At 38.4% G+C, this 19,760-nt stretch overlaps 1 protein-coding gene and 1 pseudogene across 1 annotated transcript in view; one reads left to right on the top strand and one right to left on the bottom strand.

Moving 5' to 3' along the window:
• The window catches only part of ANKRD31 (ankyrin repeat domain 31), a 139,147-nt gene that overhangs the window by 70,998 nt on the left and 48,389 nt on the right, over positions 1 to 19,760 (top strand). The window contains exons 13-17 of the mRNA XM_036311078.1: positions 5,654 to 5,798; positions 8,697 to 8,749; positions 9,702 to 11,199; positions 11,698 to 11,838; positions 19,357 to 19,494. Coding sequence (XP_036166971.1) covers positions 5,654 to 5,798; positions 8,697 to 8,749; positions 9,702 to 11,199; positions 11,698 to 11,838; positions 19,357 to 19,494 — 1,975 coding nt within the window. The remainder of the gene's footprint in view (positions 1 to 5,653; positions 5,799 to 8,696; positions 8,750 to 9,701; positions 11,200 to 11,697; positions 11,839 to 19,356; positions 19,495 to 19,760) is intronic.
• Positions 3,980 to 4,548, bottom strand: LOC118657089 (annotated as a pseudogene).

The raw sequence follows: 19,760 nt of genomic DNA, 5'->3' as shown, positions 1-19,760 counted from the left end.
TATGGTTATGTTTACACAACCCTCTTAACATACTTCAAACATTGATTGTATTCTTTTTTTTTTTTTAATTTTAGCTCTTTTTTTATTTATTAAATCTTTATTGTTCAGATTATTACATTTGTTCCTCTTTTTTTCCCGCCATAGCTCCCCTCCACCCAGTTCCCACCCCACCCTCTGCCCTTACCCCCCCACTGTCCTCATCCATAGGTGCATGATTTTGGTCCAGTCTCTTCCCGCATCTCCCACACCCCTTTCCCCTCCAAGAATAGTGAGTCCATTCCCTTTCTATGTCCCTGATTCTATTATAATCACCAGTTCATTCTGTACATCAGATTATTTATTCACTTGATTCTTAGATTCACTTGTTGATAGATGCATATTTGTTGTTCATAATTAGTATCTTTACCTTTTTCTTCTTCTTCCTCTTCTTAAAGGATACCTTTCAGCATTTCATATAATCCTGGTTTGGTGGTGATGAACTCCTTTAGCTTTTCCTTATCTGTGAAGCTCTTTATCTGACCTTCAATTCTGAATGATAGCTTTGCTGGATAAAGTAATCTTGGTTGTAGGTTCTTGGCATTCATCATTTTGAATATTTCTTGCCACTCCCTTCTGGCCTGTAAAGTTTCTGTTGAGAAATCAGCTGACAGTCGTATGGGTACTCCCTTGTAAGTAACTGAGTTTCTTTCTCTTGCTGCTTTTAAGATTCTCTCTTTGTCTTTTGCTCTTGGCATTTTAATGATGATGTGTCTTGGTGTGGTCCTCTTTGGATTCCTTTTGTTTGGGGTTCTCTGCGCTTCCTGGACTTGTAAGTCTATTTCTTTCACCAGGTAGGGGAAGTTTTCTGTCATTATTTCTTCAAATAGGTTTTCAATATCTTGCTCTCTCTCATCTTCTGGCACCCCTATAATTTGGATGTTGGTACGCTTGAAGCTGTCCCAGAGGTTCCTTACACTATCTTCGTATTTTCGGATTCTTTTTTCATTTTGCTTTTCCGGTTGGGTGTTTTTTGCTTCTTCGCATTTCAAATCTTTGCCTTGATTCTTGTGCTCCTCTGGTCTGCTGTTGGGATTCTGTATAGTATTCACTATTTCAGTCCGTGTATGCTTAATTTCTAGTTGGTTCTTTATCATAACATTGAGGGTCTCATTAGATTTCTTGAGGATCTCATTAAGTTTATCAGCGGCTTCTAGACAGTTCTTGAGAGACCTTAAAAGTATGGTTCTGAACTCAATATCCTCCATTGACAGTTTTGTCCTGTTTCTTTGTCTCTGCATTTTTTATGCTTTCTTGGTGCACCCCCTAGTGGTCTTTGTGCACAGTCTTGTTGTAGTTAAGCCTTGATTGTTGTAGTTAATACTAGGGGGATTGGACCTCCAGGCCAACTGGCTGTGAGAATCAGCTGTGTCTGCAGTGGGAAAACTTCTGTCCTCTAGGGAGGTGCTAATCTAGCCTTTGCCTGAGGCTATCTGGCAAATGGCTCTGCGCAGGGCTTGGGCGGGGCGGGTGGGTCGCTCGGGCTCGGGATCAACAGGGTGGGCCGGAGAGAGCAGTTATGGCGGCTCTCAGTTCCCATCCCTAGGGGCTCTGCCTCACAGAGTCCCAGCAACCGCTGCAAACCTCGGAGAGAAAGCTGCCCTCCTGTTCAGACCGATGCCAGACAGTCCCGCTTCTCCTGTTTGAGTCTGGGTCCCTAGGGACTCGCCCAGAACTGGAGCTCAGAATCTGAGACTCCCTCCCGATTGAAAACGACAACCGCGCCCTCAGCTACCAGCCGGCTCCGCGCGTACCTCTGCACCTTTGTATTTTCCGCACTGTGCCTCCTCTGAGTCTCGTATGCTGTTCGCTTTCCTTCTAGTTGAAGAATTTCCCCTCAGCCAGTCTTCCTGTGGTTCTGGGTGATGTCTGTTCCGTCTTTTAGTTGTATTTTTGAAGTGGTTGTTCGAGGCAGCTAACTCCGGTGTTTACCTATGCCACCATCTTGGTTTTTCTGTATTCTTTTTAAAAAAATAGATTTTTATTGATTTCAGAGAGGAAGAGGGAGAGAAAGAGAGAAAAACACATCAATGATGAGAGAGAATCATTGATCAGCTGCCTCTGGCATGCCCCCCACTGGGATCGAACCTGCAACCTGGGCATGTGCCCTTGACTGGAATCGAACCCAGGACCCCTCAGTCCCCAGGCAGATGCTCTGTCCATTGAGCCAAACCAGCCAGGGCTGATTGTATTCTTTATATGAATTGAGTGTCATGTGAATTCTATATCAATAAAATACATTCAAAAATACATTTTTTAAATGAGGGAAAGGTAAAATTTGAGAATTACAGATCAGTTCAGTGTGGTTCTTAAGAAAAATCTGGAACAAATCATTTAACAGATGGTAGGAGACATTTAGCCAAGAAGATAGTGGTCTTTGAAAATCTGTAGGCATCACTAAGAACAAGTTATATCAGATAAACCTTGATTCCTCTTTCATTAGGCTTACTTTGTTAGTCAGTAAAAGAAATGGCATGGCGAGTGGATGTAAGCTGTCATGATTTTAACAAAGCTTTTATTTCATAAAGTGTCCTGAGGTATATGTGTGTATGAGATTGGTTGACAGTGGTATTGGGATTCACATATATTGAAAAGATATTCCTTAGACATGATGATTATTCATTCCATGTGTGTCTGGAGTGAGCTCTCTTACAAAATTTGATGATCTATTTTATTACATTATGAAGTTTAAACCACTTCTTACAGACTATGGAGCAGATACAGAATCACTGTAAATCACACAAAGACATTAGTAACTCCTTGGTAAAACTGCACTAATAGTTTTCTCTATTAATCATTAAAAAATCAAGCATGTAGTACAGTTTGGCATTTGAAATATTTCTATTATAAAGATGCTCAGATTGAGAAATACCTTTGGACATTTGAAAAGAAACAAAACTTTAAATGTGTTTTTTATTTTAAATCATTTAGAAGACATCAGTTACCAAACAACTAAAAATACATAATAGCAGATAAGTAGAAATTTATTAAAACCATTGTCTTCTATAAGCCTGACCTTAATGCAAATTAATCCAGGGTGGGTTTTTGGGTTCTTTTTTTTTCTCCAGATGGAAAAGTATTTGCAAATTTTCAAGATGATTAGCCAGAATAAGAGTACATTCTGTGAACATTATTAATAAAGTTCTGTTGTATGCAAAAAAAGTCTCCAACTGTACAAAAATTAAATGTCAAGGCATCTTTTACTCCCATCTTGGTGTGCAGTGAAGAGAAATGTTTTAAATAAGAATCAGCACTTCTATTCAGATGCTTTCTAATGTATTTGGCAGATTTGTTTTATATTCTCCTATTCCACATACCATGGAAAGCTTTCATGATCAAACATTGTGACCCAAGCCAAAATTATAAACAAGTATTCATTTATTAAAGAGAAGCAGTTCACCATTGGAAATTTAAAAGAAACTACAAATAATATTATGTATAAAGTTCAAATACTAGTGTTTAAATTTCTCTGAAGCAATTTATGCCTCAGTAATTAAGAGAAAGAAGAGATGAACAATTTATTAAGACAAAAAACCACCTAATATGGATTATGCTGTGGAATAATTGTCCACTCAGTATTCTATCCCACTGGGACAGTTTTTTTAAAAAGATTTTCATACTTCTTTAAAAAATTATCACATCCACCAGAATAAGATGGTATAAATTAACATTAGTTACTCATTATCCTCCATATTTGTCCATTGACAAAGCTGAAAAGGCTTCCAAAGTGTACTAAACAGTAACATTTTCACCTTTTATTACGGCAAGTTTGTGAAAATAATTTAATACAACCAAGTCTCTTCATGAATTTTCAGGTTAAAACATTTTTACGTAAGAAACATACAAAAATTGTTTTATAAAAGCATAATGAGACATTTTGAACCCAGTTTACTTTTTAAAGGATGTTCTTCCCTTGTTTCTAATTCCAAGTGCTGTTTTCACCTCAAGAGCCAGTTTTGCTTAAATGCTTCACCACATCAACCCATCCTGGAGATAGAATTTCCTGGAGGAAGTTCTCCTTTGTCATCTGTTTTATCTGCCAACTTACATTTCTGAGCTTTTGAAAGTTGTTCTCTTTTGTCTTTTTTCTTACTTGATGGTACTTTATTAGGAGTTTCAACTGAGGTGATATTGCTTATGGATGCTGTAGAATTAACGGGATGGTGATTCTCCATGATTCTTTATTGTTCTTGGCATATTTGAACAACGTGCAGGTCATAGTGGTGCCAAGATTGACCTCCACTGCTTCCTGTAACTTGGCTAATATGCTCTGCTTTACAACTGAGGATATGGTGGTGTTAAAAAAATCATTCATAGATATAATTGGAGGTGTTTGGTGTATGTATCTATCCATGAAATCTCTATTAAGATCCAAAGCTTAAAAAGCTTTGGGATCACTATTTTCTCCCCATATTGAAATGAAACTGGACTTAATTCCCTGAAACTTTCATCTCCTTCATATATAGAATGTAATGTTTTCAGTTCCATCTGCTGATCCTTGTTGGCACTCATTGTGCAGGTCAGGACAACTATGAAGAGAAAGTGGGAGCAGTGGGGCCCCCAGGCCAGGGAGTCCCTATTCCTTGCCCTTGGCTGCCAAAGGCACCCCCTTCACACAGCAGGTGACAGTCACATGCACCCCTGCCCTCCTCTGGCAACACGAAGCTGTTGGCTGAAGGACTGTGGCTATGTTGCCTGGCATAATAAATTAATTTTAAAAGAAAAACATAGTCCCACCTTTTAAAAACTTAGACAGATGTATAAGAAATAGCCCGGCCGGCGTGGCTCAGAGGTTGAGCTCAACCTATAAACCAGGAGCTCACGGTTCTATTTCCGGTCAGGGCACAGGCCTGGGGTTGCGGGCTCAATCCCCAGTGGGGAGCGTGCAGGAGACAGCCCATCAATGATTCTTTCACATCATTGATGTTTTTCTCTCTTCCTCTCCCTTCCTCTCTGAAGTCAATAAAAATATGTTTTTTAGAAAAGAAATAAGTATAATATATAGTATATTGGGCACTAAGATAAAATATATACGTGATAGAAGGGAGAGCTTATTTTTCTCTAGGACAGCAGTGGAACAGAAGGTCAGAAAGAGCTTCACAGAAGAGGTTCCTTAAGGATAGTAACAGATTAAGATTGACCAGTTTCTCTCTGACACTCTGAGGAGAACAGCAGCATCACAGGTATAGGTGGAAGACAACTTTCTCCTGGAGCCTGTTACACTAACATTTACTACTGCAGAACCCGGTCCTCATTCTTGGTATATCTAGCCCCATTTCAGGAGCAGCTGAAATGCAGATATTTCCCTTCCTCCCTCCCTTCTTTTTTTCCATTCTTCCCTTCTTTCTTTTTCTCCTTCCTCTACTCCCCTCCCCTCCCCTCCCTTCCCCCCCTCCCTCCCTCCCTAATTTTTTGTAAGAAAAGTGATATGCATATCAACAAATTATGGTTCAGTAGCAATTATATTAAATTTTTTATTGGGCAAGATATTATAGGTAAACCCAAACTTTGTATTGTTGGAAGAAATATTTGATGTTGCTTAGAGTTGTATGCTAGCACACATTTACAATAATGTACCTTTTGTACATGTTCCCTCATTTGAACAATCTTCCTCTAGGTGGCAGAGTTACTTCTTTTCAATGGAGCTGATCCATTATTTAGAAATGCCAATGGAAAGTGTGCTTTGGATGTGGCCCAAGGTATACGTATGAGGCATCTTCTTGAGAGATATGTTCCTAAACATCAAAAACATCTTACTTCAGGTAAGATTAAACTGCCTTGTTATATCTGTTCACCATGTCAGTAGAGAATTACAGAAATTTAATTTTAAATTATAGAAATTAAATTTATTTTCCTTGTACATTTTGAGAAAATCCACCCAATGGTGTCCTTGCTCCGTTCCTTTTTTTTTTTTTTTAAATATATATTAATCCTCACCCAAGGTTATGTTTTTCATTGATTCTAGAGAGAGAGGAAGGAAGAGAGAGAAAAACATCGACATGAGAGAGATACATGGATTGGTTGCCTTCTGGTATACTCCCTGACCTGGGATTGAACCTGCAACCTGGGTATGTGCCCTGACTGGGAATTGAACCCACGATCCTTTGGTGCACAAGATGGTGCTCCAACCAACTGAGCCATACCACCCGAGGCCTTGCTCCATTCCTTTAATAAACTCACTTGTTTGCTAATGCATATAAATGAAGGACTCTAAAAGAACAAAGAATGATAATAGCAGATGTACTTTTCTCAAGATTGTACATTACAGACAGTTAAGAAAACTTCTATAAAATTCTGACACTCTCCATAATCCTTTGGCTGAATAGCATGATGTGATGTAAATTATATTTGGCTGTATCTTTATCAATGAATATAGCCAAAATTGTTTATTTCCATTCCCTAAGAATCTTTTCTTATGACTATACTTTTGCCCTCTCATCCATTACACTTTTAAATTAAACTACAAAAAAAATGGTTCTGCAGTTGTCAATAACAAGATTATATATATGGCATTTTCTTCTTTTCCCTTAAGATATTCTGAATTTATTAGATTATTAAATACATACTTCTTTTTTTTTTTTTTTTTTTTAATATATTTTATTGATTTTTACAGAGAGGAAGGGAGAGAGATAGAGAGTTAGAAACATCGATCAGCTGCCTCCTGCACATCTACTGGGGATGTGCCCGCAACCCAGGTACATGCCCCCGACCGGAATCGAACCCGGGACCCTTCAGTCCACAGACCGACGCTCTATCCACTGAGCCAAACCGGTTTCGGCCATACTTCTTTTTAAAATTTATTTTTTTTAAAAAAAATCTTTATTGTTGAAAGTATTACATAGGCCCTCCTTTTCCCCCCAGTAACCTCTTCCATCCCTTTCCCATCCTCCCCCCTCCCCCCAGGCCCTCACCACCCCATTGTCTGTGTCCACTGGTTATACATATATGCATACAAGTTCATTGGCTATTCTCTTCCCACCCACCCTCCCCTGCCTTCCCTCTGAGGTTCAACAGTATATGGCATATTCTTGATGTTCTCCTTAATACATCTGTCATATAATTTATTTATTTTTGTAAGAAAAATTTTCCAGGAGCCACCTAATAGGCACAGTTTCTAAGAGAATCTGGAAACAAGAAGGGGCTTTAATTTCCTCTCTCTTTTTCTTTTAAGACTCTATATGTAGCCCTAACCGGTTTGGCTCAGTAGATAGGGCGTCGGCCTGCGGGCTGAAGGGTCCCAGGTTCGATTCCGGTCAAGGGCATGTACCTTGGTTGCGGCCACATACCCAGTGGGGAGTGTGCAGGAGGCAGCTGATCGATGTTTCTCTCTGATGGATGTTTCTAACTCTCTATCCCTCTCCCTTCCTCTCTGCAAAAAATAAAATTAAAAAAAGTTCTCATGGATCCAGAACAGAAATAAATGAAGGTATTTGTTTTTTAAAAAAGACTCTATATGTAAAAACAAACAAACAAACAAAAACTGGATTTTCCTGCCCTGGTTGTCAGCTGGTGCCTTCAGTTACTTGCCAATTGAGCTTTTCCAGGGCTGCTGATGACCTAAAAGGTGGCTCAGAGAAAGTCCTATACTCCAGGAGAGAATGCACCCAAGACAAAAGCCACAGGCTTTTTACAACCTAATCTTGGAATTGATATAGAATAACTTCTGCTATATTTACTTGTTAGAAGTGAGTCTCTTATGTCTGGCTCATACTCACGGGGAACAAAATTAAGCTCCACTCTTGAATGGAAGGGTATCAAAAATTTTATGAACATGTTTTTAGAACTACCACATTTCAATCCCTCTTACCCTACTGTACTAATATTTATCCTTTTCTCCTGGTACTTAACACCATCTTACACATTGGACAGTTGCTTATTTTTTATTTTGGTCTTCCCCCATTAGAATCTAAGCTCCATGAAGGAAAGGATGTTTATTTTGTCTAGTAATGAATACTAGAGTACCATATACATAGTAGGCATTCAGTAAATTTTTGTTGAATAATTAGTATCAGTCCTTTGAAAAAAAACACAAAACAAATTATTTCCACTCAAGAGATAATATGTGTGTAATTTTCTCAAGAGCTAATTGTTGAATGTCATTGACTAAGGACTAAGATCTGGATCAAAGCACTCTATTTTTATAGTAAAGAAATAACTTCATTGATAAAAGCCACCTAGAGGCAATTAATAAGTTCTTTAGAGCAAAAGACTTCTTTCTGGTAGCCTAATTTCACTGGAAAATAAGAGAAACAGACTGAACTTTATTAAGCAAATATATCAGGAAATGATAATTCAATTAATTATGAAATAATTTTTTGCTTTATAAAAGTAGGTTTTACACAGTTAAATATCTAGATATATCTGTGGAGAATATAAAAATACTCCACAGTATAGTGTCTGTCTTTAGTTAATTTTTAAGGTCAATTTTGCTTTACCCACAGAAATTTTCTCAGCTCTCTCTTAAGATAGCTTTTGGTTTCTGATACATATGGAAATTATAGTAATATTATGTAAGATTATGCCAATCTTAATAGAAAATGTTTGCATAATTTTGCTTAATTCTACCTAGTTTTCTCATAGCAAGGGACTTGTGTGTTTTAGGAGTCCTGAGTCTGGCCATTGGAGGCTGTTTTCTTTGATTTTTCTCTTTTTGTTTACAGCTCAAAAGGATAGCACTGATCCATTAGATGTAGAGGATGCACCCCAGCCAAAGGTATATCTCTGTTTAGCAAAAAAACCATTTTTTTAGAATGCATCATCAAAGAGGAAAGAAAAGTTACTGAAGCATGCATCAGGAACAGTGACTTCACCTTTGCTTTTAAGATATTTTGGAATAATTATATGAGAATCAGGGGGTTCTAGGCTGTTAATTTGGGAGGCAGTAAATGTAGCATATCTGGGCACACTAATGTATTGGTGGACATTTCCTTTTACCTCCTCTTCATGGAGCCATTAGGGTTATCAACCATGTCAAATTTCCTCTGGCCTAAACACAGTACAAGAGTCAAAGGCGTCAATCCATCCCTTCGAACTTTACATGGTGGGCAGTTACTCTTCATCTGGTGCTTGGGTTGTGATGAGTGGCCGGAAGCAGGAAGCAGGAAGCATTGTTCCTGTTTTAATCTTAGCAGCCCACAATGATCTTTCCATGCAGACCAATTTGGGAGCAGATATGTCTTCTTGTTTTTAAAATCCTTCTTCTGCTGTCCTACCTACAGTCTCTCATAGATACAAGAGGAAGAAACTCTCTTAATTCTAGCTCTATCTGTATAACAATTGGGAAAGAAGAGTGTTTCTAAAAAATTCTTAAGTTTCCTTTACAAGGAAACTTTTATCTGATTTATTTCGAGAGCCTATAAATATTAAGTAGATTAAGATTTTAAAATTATATTTAGTAAGATTGGTAGTGCTAAAATATTGGCAAAAATTGAAATGTACAGCAGAAAATAAAGATTAGTATACACACTGAGTCTATTATATTTGCCTTTCTTCCATTAGTCTACTTTTTCTGAAGAATCAGGTTGTATATATCTCAGCAGTCCCTGTGATTAGATCAAATTATAAAATTGAATGGAATAATAGTTTAATTTATGAACAATCCAGAATGAATTGAGTATAGAACTACAGCTGAAAATTAAAGCTAACTATATATTTTGTTTCTATAGAAACCAAAATTCAGTTCTAAAAATTGCATTGGGTTTGTTTGTGATGAAAATTCCAACAGACAGAAGCCAGAACATATAAAAGTTGATAAAGGAAGCAAAAAAGGTTTATTTATAAAGAAAGAAGATGTAAATGAACATTACCCAAGAAATTCCAAAAGCACGAAATTTGGCAACTTCAAGCATAAGCAATCAACTGTTAACCAAATATACTCTACAGGACTCAGAAAAAACAATCTCCATAATGTCAAGGATTCCAGCACAAATGCATCCAAATATAAAGGAAGAAGAAATGAACAATATAAAAGGACTCAGGTGCATAAGGCAATCCAAGAAAGAAACTCAAGAAAGATCGTAGCTGTGTCTTCTTCCAGAAGAAGTAGATTGGTTACTGATCAGCAGCATATTCTCCAAACCCTTTATGACCTTCCAGAAGAGTCATGTAAACCTTTTAGCCCAGCTCTTGCAAGCCTGGAAAATGGATTAAGTAACAATATTGACACTCATTCAGTTCCCAAAGAGACACATACCCAGAGCCTGGATTTATTAGAAAGTCAAGAAATAAAATCCTTGGAATTAGAATCCAGTGACCAAGCTAAAGCTGTTACTTTCTCAGGACTTTCTGTACATAAAGAAATCGAATTACCCATTGTTACTACAGATCAGCAGGCTCAAACTCAAGAACAACAGCACATTAGTCCTTATAAATCTCATGAAAACACTAACTCAGATGAAAAAAAAGAGGACCTTAATAAGTGGGAAAATTTTAATAATGATATTCATGTTGATTGCTGTACCTCTGAAGAGACCATAACGTCTAAAAAGATGATATGTTCTACAAGTTGCAGAAATCACTATAATGATAAAGAGAATATAACAAATAGAGAAGTAATGGATTTTGAACAGTCTTTACCTTCTAAAGACCATTTTTCACAGGACAATAAGTTAAAAGCAGGTGGCCTAAGCATACTTCCACAACAGGAGGCTGTTAATTTTTCTAATTTAGATAACACAGCCGTTTCTGAACCACACGTTGCAAATTATGAACAATATATATATGAGACTTCTTTTGTTCACTCACAAGACAGTCCTGAGCATACTTCCTTGGCTTGTACAAGAACAATTTCAACACATGACGTTTTCCAGTTGACTAATGTGGAGCAATTTCAAAGGCCTCAGGATTGCAGTAGCCCCAGCATACCAACTTCTTTAATGAATCAAACAAATACACATATTGTGGAAAAGGTGAATAAGAAAGAAGGCACTAAAAGGAATTACACTGACAAAGGCCAAAAACCAAATTTTTCAAATGGGCCTTTATCCACAGTTGTTCATTCTCAAGTAATAGAAACAACTAACGTTGAAAAAAGGAGACAAGACCTTGCAGAGAGTGAAATCATACATAATAGAGATTTTCATTCCATTGACAATATGAATAAAGAACTGACCAACATCTCACAAGTTAGTCAAAGAGAAGAGAAGGAAATTTCTCATAAACCAGGTATTTGTAGTATTGCTAGATTTGTACACATTTCCTATAGATTTACTTATAGAAGTTTCCAACTGAATTTCGCTCAACCTATGCCCAAACTGACAAGAATGAGGACATGAAGGCTATAATTTGGGGGATGCTGCTAATTATTTAAGTAATTGTGTTTACCTTAAAAGTTCAACCATTATTATCAAAGATTGTTGCTAAATTGATATTGACAGAAGTAACAGTATTTATATCAATTATTATATTCATTTTTAGTATAGACTTATCTTAGTATCAATAAACTTAACATTTTTACAGCAGGAAATTGTTAGCTCCAGTGATTTCAGCAATTCACTGTATTCCCATCAGAATTGCATTTAGCAAACTAATTTACATTAGTTATATAAAACCATTTCTAAATTCTTCTTGCTAGGATTAGAAACTTGGAATAGTTACATGACTAGTCATTTAACCAGTAAGGAGAATTGCCACACTGATACTGCAAAAATGTTTGTTTTTCAGATGAGGAATTAACTAATAATATCAATGGAGATGAAAGCACTGTAAGAAATTGTGAGGAGAAAAAAGATAGAATAGATTCAGAGATTCACATACCTGTTAACATCCAAGAACAAAATTTATCAAAAGCTGCCTGCAGCCAAGGTTTGTATTCCTTTACTTGTACAAGTAAATGTTTACCTGGCCAGGCCCAGGAATCCACTGTGTTTCAGAATAGTTCTAAACTTTCAGATGTACTTGTTTATTTTTTTTTGTCATTCACTATATTATAAAATTATTTCAACGATATTTTAGATGGTTTTACTGTAAAGCAACATTTGAGAATTTATTAGTCTTCAGATATATTCTTATGATATTTCTGCCTCTGACTTCTAATTTGTTATTTTAGAGGAGATAAACAGCAAGAATATTGAGTGTGGACATTGTGGGTGAACTGTGTCTCATCTCTGATACTTCCACTGAGCCCTTTTAACATAACGAACATTAAAAAAGCATAGCCACTAGTTTTTTGGTGTCATATGAATGAACTGTATGTATTTGGAAGTATGGACAAGCTAACTACCCTTTGATAGTTCTTGGAGTTAGTTCTGTGATGAACAATGGGCTGGACCACTTCGAATTGAATACTAAGTGTAAAAAAGTTGATTTATTTTCTGTTTAGTATACTAGTGGTAGGACGAACACTGGATTAGGCATTTTCTGTAAACCTTCTCCCATTGTCCTGTCTCATGTAAACTGAAGCCCTTCTTATATATTCCTCCTGTAGTGAGTTAAATGGTGGCTCTGCAAAATGTGTCCATGCCCTAAGCCCTGGAATCTGTGCTATTATCTATCTATATTATAAAAGCCTAAATGACCGTTCGACTGGTAGCTATGATGCACACTGACCACCAGGGTGCAGACGCTCAACACACAGGCATGGAAACATGGAACAGACTGATGAATCTCAGTGGGAAGCGGGGTGAAGGGAGGGCAGGAAGAGATTAACCAAAGATCTTATATGCATACTAGAGGCCCAGTGCATGGATTTGCACCTCTTGTAATCTGGGACCCTTGGGGGATGTCAGACTGCCAGTTTTGGCCCAGTCCCCGCAGGCCAAGGCTGAGGGACCCCACCAGTGCATGCATCTGTGCACCAGGCCTCTAGTGTTATATAAAAGAGTGAATATTTAGAAAAAAACTTTGCAGATGTAATTAAGATCTTAAGATGAGGAGATCATCCTGGATTATTTGGTGGGTCCTGGATCTAATTACTACTGTGTCTTTATAAAAGAAAAACAGAAGGAGATTTGAGGCACACAGGAGAGAAGACAATGTGAAGCTGGAGGTAGTGGAGTGATGTAGCCAAATCCAAGGAAGCCAAGAAATGCTGATTCTTTCTTAGAGAGTGTAGCCCTGCTGACACCTAGGTTTTAGACTTCTGATCTCCAGAACTTTGAAATAATACATTTCTTTTGTATTTCATCTCTGGTGGTTTTTGTTGTTTGTTTTGTTTTTTAACACAGTGCCTGAGTAAGTATCTTTAAACTAATAAATTGAACTGCCCAAGAGGAGGTAATTCCAAATACATCTGGCAATTCCCTAACATAAAGGCCAGCTTACTTCTTGATCACCAAGGGTGAATTCAACCAAGCCCTGAGCTCTGCTGTACTCCTTTTACCCTTCACAGATTTCCAGTCAGCATTTTAGTTTCTCTCACTTAAATAAGAACAGATAGCCAAAAATCAACAAGTGTTTGTAGAAAACCCCAATACTCCAATATAAAAGAGACATCAAAGTGATCTAAACATACTAAAGGAACCCAGAAGAAACAGAAATAATTCAAGAATCAGGATATATTAAACTTGCTTAAAAAGGTATAGAAACAAAGGAATGAAGAACAATACAGAGAGCCCTTAGATATTAAAAATATAATAGGATTTTTAAATATATATATATATATATATATATATATATATATATATATATATAGATATAGCAGAGTTGGGAGGTAAAGCTTTCCAAGTCTCCTATAAAAAATAAAACTAGAAAAAATAGAATAAAATTAGATCACTCCAGGATATCCAGAGAGAACAGTGAAAATAGAAAAGAAATAAAAGAAATAAGACAAGAAATAAAGCACAGAAATTTCCATATTGAAAGGGCCCACAAAGTGTCCAGTACCATAAGCAAGACATCTCACTGTGAAATTTCCGAACAAAAATGAGAAGATCCAAAAATCTAGAGAGGAAAGACAGGCCACATAAAAAGGTAGATAGCTGAGTATTTCTTTTTCTTTTTTTTTGTTCTCATCCGAGGATATGTTTTTTATTGATTCTAGAGAGAAAGGAAGGGCAGGTGAAAGAGAGAGAAACATTGATATGAAAGAGAAACATTGATCAGTTGTTCTCTGTACACACTCCAACTGGGAATTGAACCTCTAACCTGAATATGTGCCCTGACTGGGAATTGAAGCTGAGATCCTTTGGTGCACGTGACGATGCTCTAAACCACTGAGCCACACGGGCCAGGACCAGCTGAGTATTTCTTTTTCTTTTTTTTTTTTCTATTGTGGTCGTTCTTTTTTAAATTTTTTTAAATTAATAAATCTTTATTGTTCAGATTATTACAGATGTTCCTCTTTTTTCCGAATATCTCCCCTCCACCTGGTTCCCATCCCACCCCATGCTCTTACCCCCTGCCACTGTCCTTATCCATAAGTGTAAGATTTTTGTCCAGTCTCTTCCCGCATCCCCCACATCCTTTTCCCCCCAAGAATTGTCAGTCCATTCCCTTTCTATGCCCCTGCTTCTATTATATTCACCAGTTTATTCTGACTTAATTTTTAGGTTCACTTGTTGGTAGGTATTTATTTGTTGTCACTTTGTTGTTCATAATTTTTATCTTTACCTTTTTCTTCTTCTTCCTCTTCTTAAAGAATATCCTTTAGCATTTCATATATTCCTCGTTTGATGATGATGATCTCCTTAAGCTTTTTCTTGTCTGTGATGCTCTTTATCTGACCTTCAATTCTAAATGATAGCTTTGCTGGGTAGAGTAATCTTGGTTGTAGGTTCTTGCTATTCATCACTTTGAATATTTCTTGCCACTCCCTTCTGGCCTGCATGGTTTCTGTTGAGAAATCAGCTGACAGTCGTATGGGTACTCCCTTGTAGGTAACTAACTGTTTTTCTCTTGCTGCTTTTAAGATTCTCTCTTTGTCCTTAGCTCTTGGCATTTTAATTATGATGTGTCTTGGTGTGGTCCTTCTTGGATTCCTTTTGTTTGGGGTTCTCTGTGCTTCCTGGACTTGTAAGTCTATTTCTTTCATCAGTTAGGGGAAGTTTTCTGTCATGATTTCTTCTAATATGCTTTCAGTATCTTGGTCTCTCTCTTCTTCTGGCACCCCGATAATTCGGATGTTGGTATGTTTGAAGTTGTCCCAGAGGCTCCTTACACTATCTTCATAATTTTGGATTCTTTTTCCGTTTTGCTTTTTGGGATGGGTGTTTTTATCTTCTTCATATTTCAAATCTTTGACTTGATTCTTGGGATCCTCTAGTCTGCTGTTGGATCTCTGTATTTTATTTTTAATTTTAGTCAGTGTATGTTTAATTTCTGACTGGTCCTTTTCCATTTTTTTGGCATTCTCATTAAGATCCTTGAAGGTCTCACTAAGTTCCTCGGAGGTTTGTAGAAGATTCTTGAGTAACCTTATAACTGTGGTTTTGAACTCTATGTCCTTCATTAGTTTGCTTTCCTCCATTTCTTTCATTTGTGACATGTTTCTTTGTCTCCACATTTTTGGCAGACTGTGAGGACCAGTTGTGTCTATAGTGGAAGAACTGCTGTGCTGGAGACACCCTTATGGAGCAGGACTTGCTTCAGTGGGGCTTTGGTGCTCACTGAGTCTGCTTCTTGAGTGTGTCCCTTATGGATGTGAGGAGTTGAAATCTGGTATCTGACCAGGGGTACCCTGGCTCCTGGATCTCCAAGTCAACCACTGTGTGGGTCCACCCAGCAGGAGCTACAGCGATATCAACAGATTTCTCCTCTTTGTTTGGGATTTGGAAGTTTTGGAGCTCTCTGACCCAGCTGCAGTTTGTTGGGTTAGGCTGCAAAAGCGCAGGTGGTTTCTTTGGGCCACTGGCACAGCTTGGGTGGGGATGTAAATTGAGTGGGGCGGGGTCTCAGAGAATCACCAGGGCGGAGCAAACAGCAATGGTTGTCGTCAGCGTCTCCACAACTCCTCACGTCTCCGTGACTCCGACTCCGTGTCTCCCCCAGTGCCGCACCCCCACAGCAACAGTGATCCCTGCGAGCAGCTCTGAGAAAGCCACCCTTACTTTCTGACCCACTGCAAGACAGTCCAGTTTCTCCCTGTAGGAGCCTGGGACCTCAGAATCTCGCCTTAAACGAGCTCAGTGCATTCGAGAGCTTATATCCCCTTCCGATGGGAAAAAACCTCGCATCCAGTTGCAGCCCGCCTTCGTACCTTGCCGGGGTCCAACCCCAGCGGGTCCAGGGGTCCCCAAAGGTGTGGACGGAGTCGGCAGTACCTCTGTTCTTGGTGCCTTTGCACCTCCTACTCAGTCTCAGTGCGCTTCTTTCTTTCCTTCTAGTTGTAGAACTTCCACTTGGCCAGCTTTCCCGTGGTTCTGGATGATAGCTGTTTTGTCTTATAGTTGTAGTAGTTTCAGTGTTGTTGTGGGAGGCAGCACACACAGGTTTATACCTTACGCCTCCATCTTGGTTCTTCCTGAGTATTTCTTAATGACATTATATTTTATTAATAAACTAGAGGCTCAGTGCACAAAATTCATGCATGGGTGGGAGTCCCTCAACCCGGCCTGCACCCTCTCCAATCCGGGACTTCTTGGGGGATGTCCAACTGCCAGTTTAGGCCCAATCCCTGCACATCCCCCTCGCAATCCGGGACTGCTGGCTCCTAACTGCCTCTGCCTGCTGGCCTAATGCCCCTAACTGCTCTCCTGCCAGCCTAATCGCCCCTAACTGCCTCTGCCTGCCAGTCCGCAGGCCGATGCTCCATCCACTGAGCCAAACTGGTTACGGCTATTTTCAAATTTCAGTTAAATGCTGGGGAAATTTACAATGAGAGTAACATTGAGCAATTTTTGAGTTTTTGCACCAAAATGTTTATCACATGCCTACCTTCTTTGCTACGAACATACCAGGAACAATGTGAGATTTATATTATTCACAGTAACAGATACTGAGAGAGATTTTTCCATTCAAACTTGTAATCTGCATTTTAAAAAATATACATATAACACATGAAATATATGTAATATGTCTTTTTCTTCCAATAAACAATTTCTGAGTGCAAATTTCTTAAGAAATTTAGAAATTTTGTCTGGATGTCAATGGGAGATGAACATGAAACTATTAATCTTCCATGTGACTCTCATAGCCAAAGGATCCATCCATTATAGACTTTTTTTTCTCTTGCTCTGAAATTTATGTCTGGTTGCTGACATTTAGGAAACAGGACTGGGTAAGGATCTGATGATTTAATGCGGTGCTTTTCAAACCTTACGTTGCATCAGAGTCACCTGGAAAGCCATTAAAGCATTGCTGGGGTCTACCGTCAGGAATTCTAATTCAGTAGGTGTGTTAGTAATATATTAGTGCATGAAAAATGATCACAAATTATTTTAAAACAACACACCTTTATTATCTCATAGTTTCTGTAGGTCAGGAAATAGGGCATGGCTTAGCCAGGTCTTTTGCTCAGGATCTTTCCTGGGCTGCAATCAAGGTGTTGGCCAGGACTGGGGTCTCATCTGAAGGCTCAACTAGGGAAGAAGCCACTTTTAAGCCCATGTGATTGTTGGCAGAATTCAGTTCCTTTAGGGCTGTGCCCATCCTGTTTCTTGTTTCATGGGCTCTTTCAAGGTGGCCACTTGCTTCATTAAAACATACAAGCTGAAGGTGATAGAGGAAGTCAACTAGCAAGACAGAATATGTTATAATCTTTTATAACCTAACTAGAGGCCTGGTGCACAATTCGTGCACGGGTGGGGTCCCTTGGCCTGTCCAGTGATTGGGCCAATCAGGGCTGTCTCATGGGAGGGACCACAGGAGGTTGGCTGTGGGAGCGCACTGACCACCAGGGGGACAGCTCCTGCATTGAGTGTCTGCCCCCTGGTGGTCAGTGCGTGTCATAGCTACCAGCCAGTTACCCAGCTTAGGCTTTTATATATATAGACTAGAAACCCAGCGCACGAAATTGCATGGCCACAGCCACCTGTGTGCACCTCTCTGTACTCGCAGCCCCGCCCGCCTGCATTTGCCCCGCCACACTTGCAGCCCCACCCACCCGAGTGCATCTCTCAGTGCACTGATCGTTATGGTGTTGCGACCACTGGATTTTTATATATATAGATAAGGAAATTGAGTACCCTCAATGTTAAGTTATTCTATTGATTAGAAGCAAGTTTCTCAAGGAGGATTTGTTACAAGACTATAAATATGAGGAAGTAAGGATCATTAGGAGCCATCTTAAAGTCTGCCCTCCAGAGTAGGCTTAGGATGGCTGAAGAATATGCATTTCTAACACATTTCCCAAGTGAAACTGATACTGTTGATCTGGGATTCCACTTTGAGTACTACTGTTTAATCAGCCCAACTCTCTACTTTGCCTTGTGTCTTAGTCTGAAGCTTCTTTGATGTAGTTTCTACAGAAAGTGAACCTCCAGATGGGGGCCTGGGCTAAGAGGAATGGTTGCCAGGCACTTTGGGGTTAGGAAAGGCAACTTGGAGTCTTAACTTTTCTATATACATACTTTTACAGTCAGTGTTGCTTTTTCCAGCCCTGTTCTATACATACTGCCTTTCATGGTACCTGATGCCCCCAAGTGCTGAGTGCCTGGTGCAGATTGGCTCCCTTCCTCTGCAAATTCCTTTCGTAGGCACTTGGGTTGGAGCATTTCCCACTCTGCCATGTCAGTCAATTCTTCTCCATCAGTGACTTTCCAGTTCCCCTAAATTTGTTGAAGTCTTCTTTTTATTGTTTTCTCTTTTATTGTTCTTATATGACATTTTTCAAAATATCTTTTACTATCATTTTTGCATGGTTTGGGGAGAAATGTGGTTAGTTTACCGTTTTTAGCTTCAACCTATAAGTCTGTCTAACTTGTGTTGCAAAGAAAAGATTTAAAAAAGAATCTTTAAATAATGATACTGTACTTTATTTTTTATGAAAGAAAAATAAAAAAAACCAATAGGCCATAGTTTGGTTCTTGCATCTTATGTGATCAGAAACAGACCCATTGAGATAGAGAGAATAGCTGTAGAACAAAGAGAATTTTTATAAAATCACAATTTGTTTTAAGAAAAAAATTATTGCTAAAGGACTACTGAGGGTAAAATGAGTATAGAACTGAAACAGGTTTATTTGTTTTAATCAAACATATAATAGAGTGACTAAAGAATTGCTAGAATGACTTTGAAGTAATGCTTAAGTGCACTATAATTTCTTCACAAGTTGAAGAACTGTGTTAGTTATATTTTAAAATAGTAACAGTTATATTAATAGATGTATATTTCTGTGTAGTACACCCTACTTAGGATGTTTTGAGAAGTTGGTATGTATTTTTTAAGCTCCTTTATAATCAGCATTTGGCAGAAAAGAAGCCTCAGTTTTACTTGGCAAATTTACAGAAATGAAAACAGCTGGGATCAATAAGAGGAATACCAGGGGGGAAAGCCCACTTCATTTGGCTGTCAGAAGAGGAGATTTGTCTCTGATGAAAGTTCTAATAGAATCTGGAGCAGATGTGAATCTAAAAGATAATGCAGGTTTGGATTCTTTTAATTGTATTTAAAATTTGAACTCACATTTCACAGCCCCTAACCCCAGTTTTGAATCTGGCTACTATGTAATAATTAACTTTGAACAATTTTCTTTAGTAACATATAAGTTGAATAGTAAGACTTATCTTGGTTCTCACCAATTGCTAAAATAACTTTCTTCTTCAACATGCATTTGGGAGCATTCAGCAAGAGTATATAGAATGGGAAGTAAGGGAAACTTTATTTAGGCCTTTTCTTTGTAGGCCCTAATT

The sequence above is a fragment of the Myotis myotis genome, unplaced genomic scaffold (assembly GCF_014108235.1).
Source record: "Myotis myotis isolate mMyoMyo1 unplaced genomic scaffold, mMyoMyo1.p scaffold_m19_p_5, whole genome shotgun sequence".
Taxonomy (NCBI): domain Eukaryota; kingdom Metazoa; phylum Chordata; class Mammalia; order Chiroptera; family Vespertilionidae; genus Myotis; species Myotis myotis.
The sequence above is the reverse complement of the archived record's forward strand: the minus strand, read 5'-3'. Positions and strand labels throughout refer to the sequence as shown.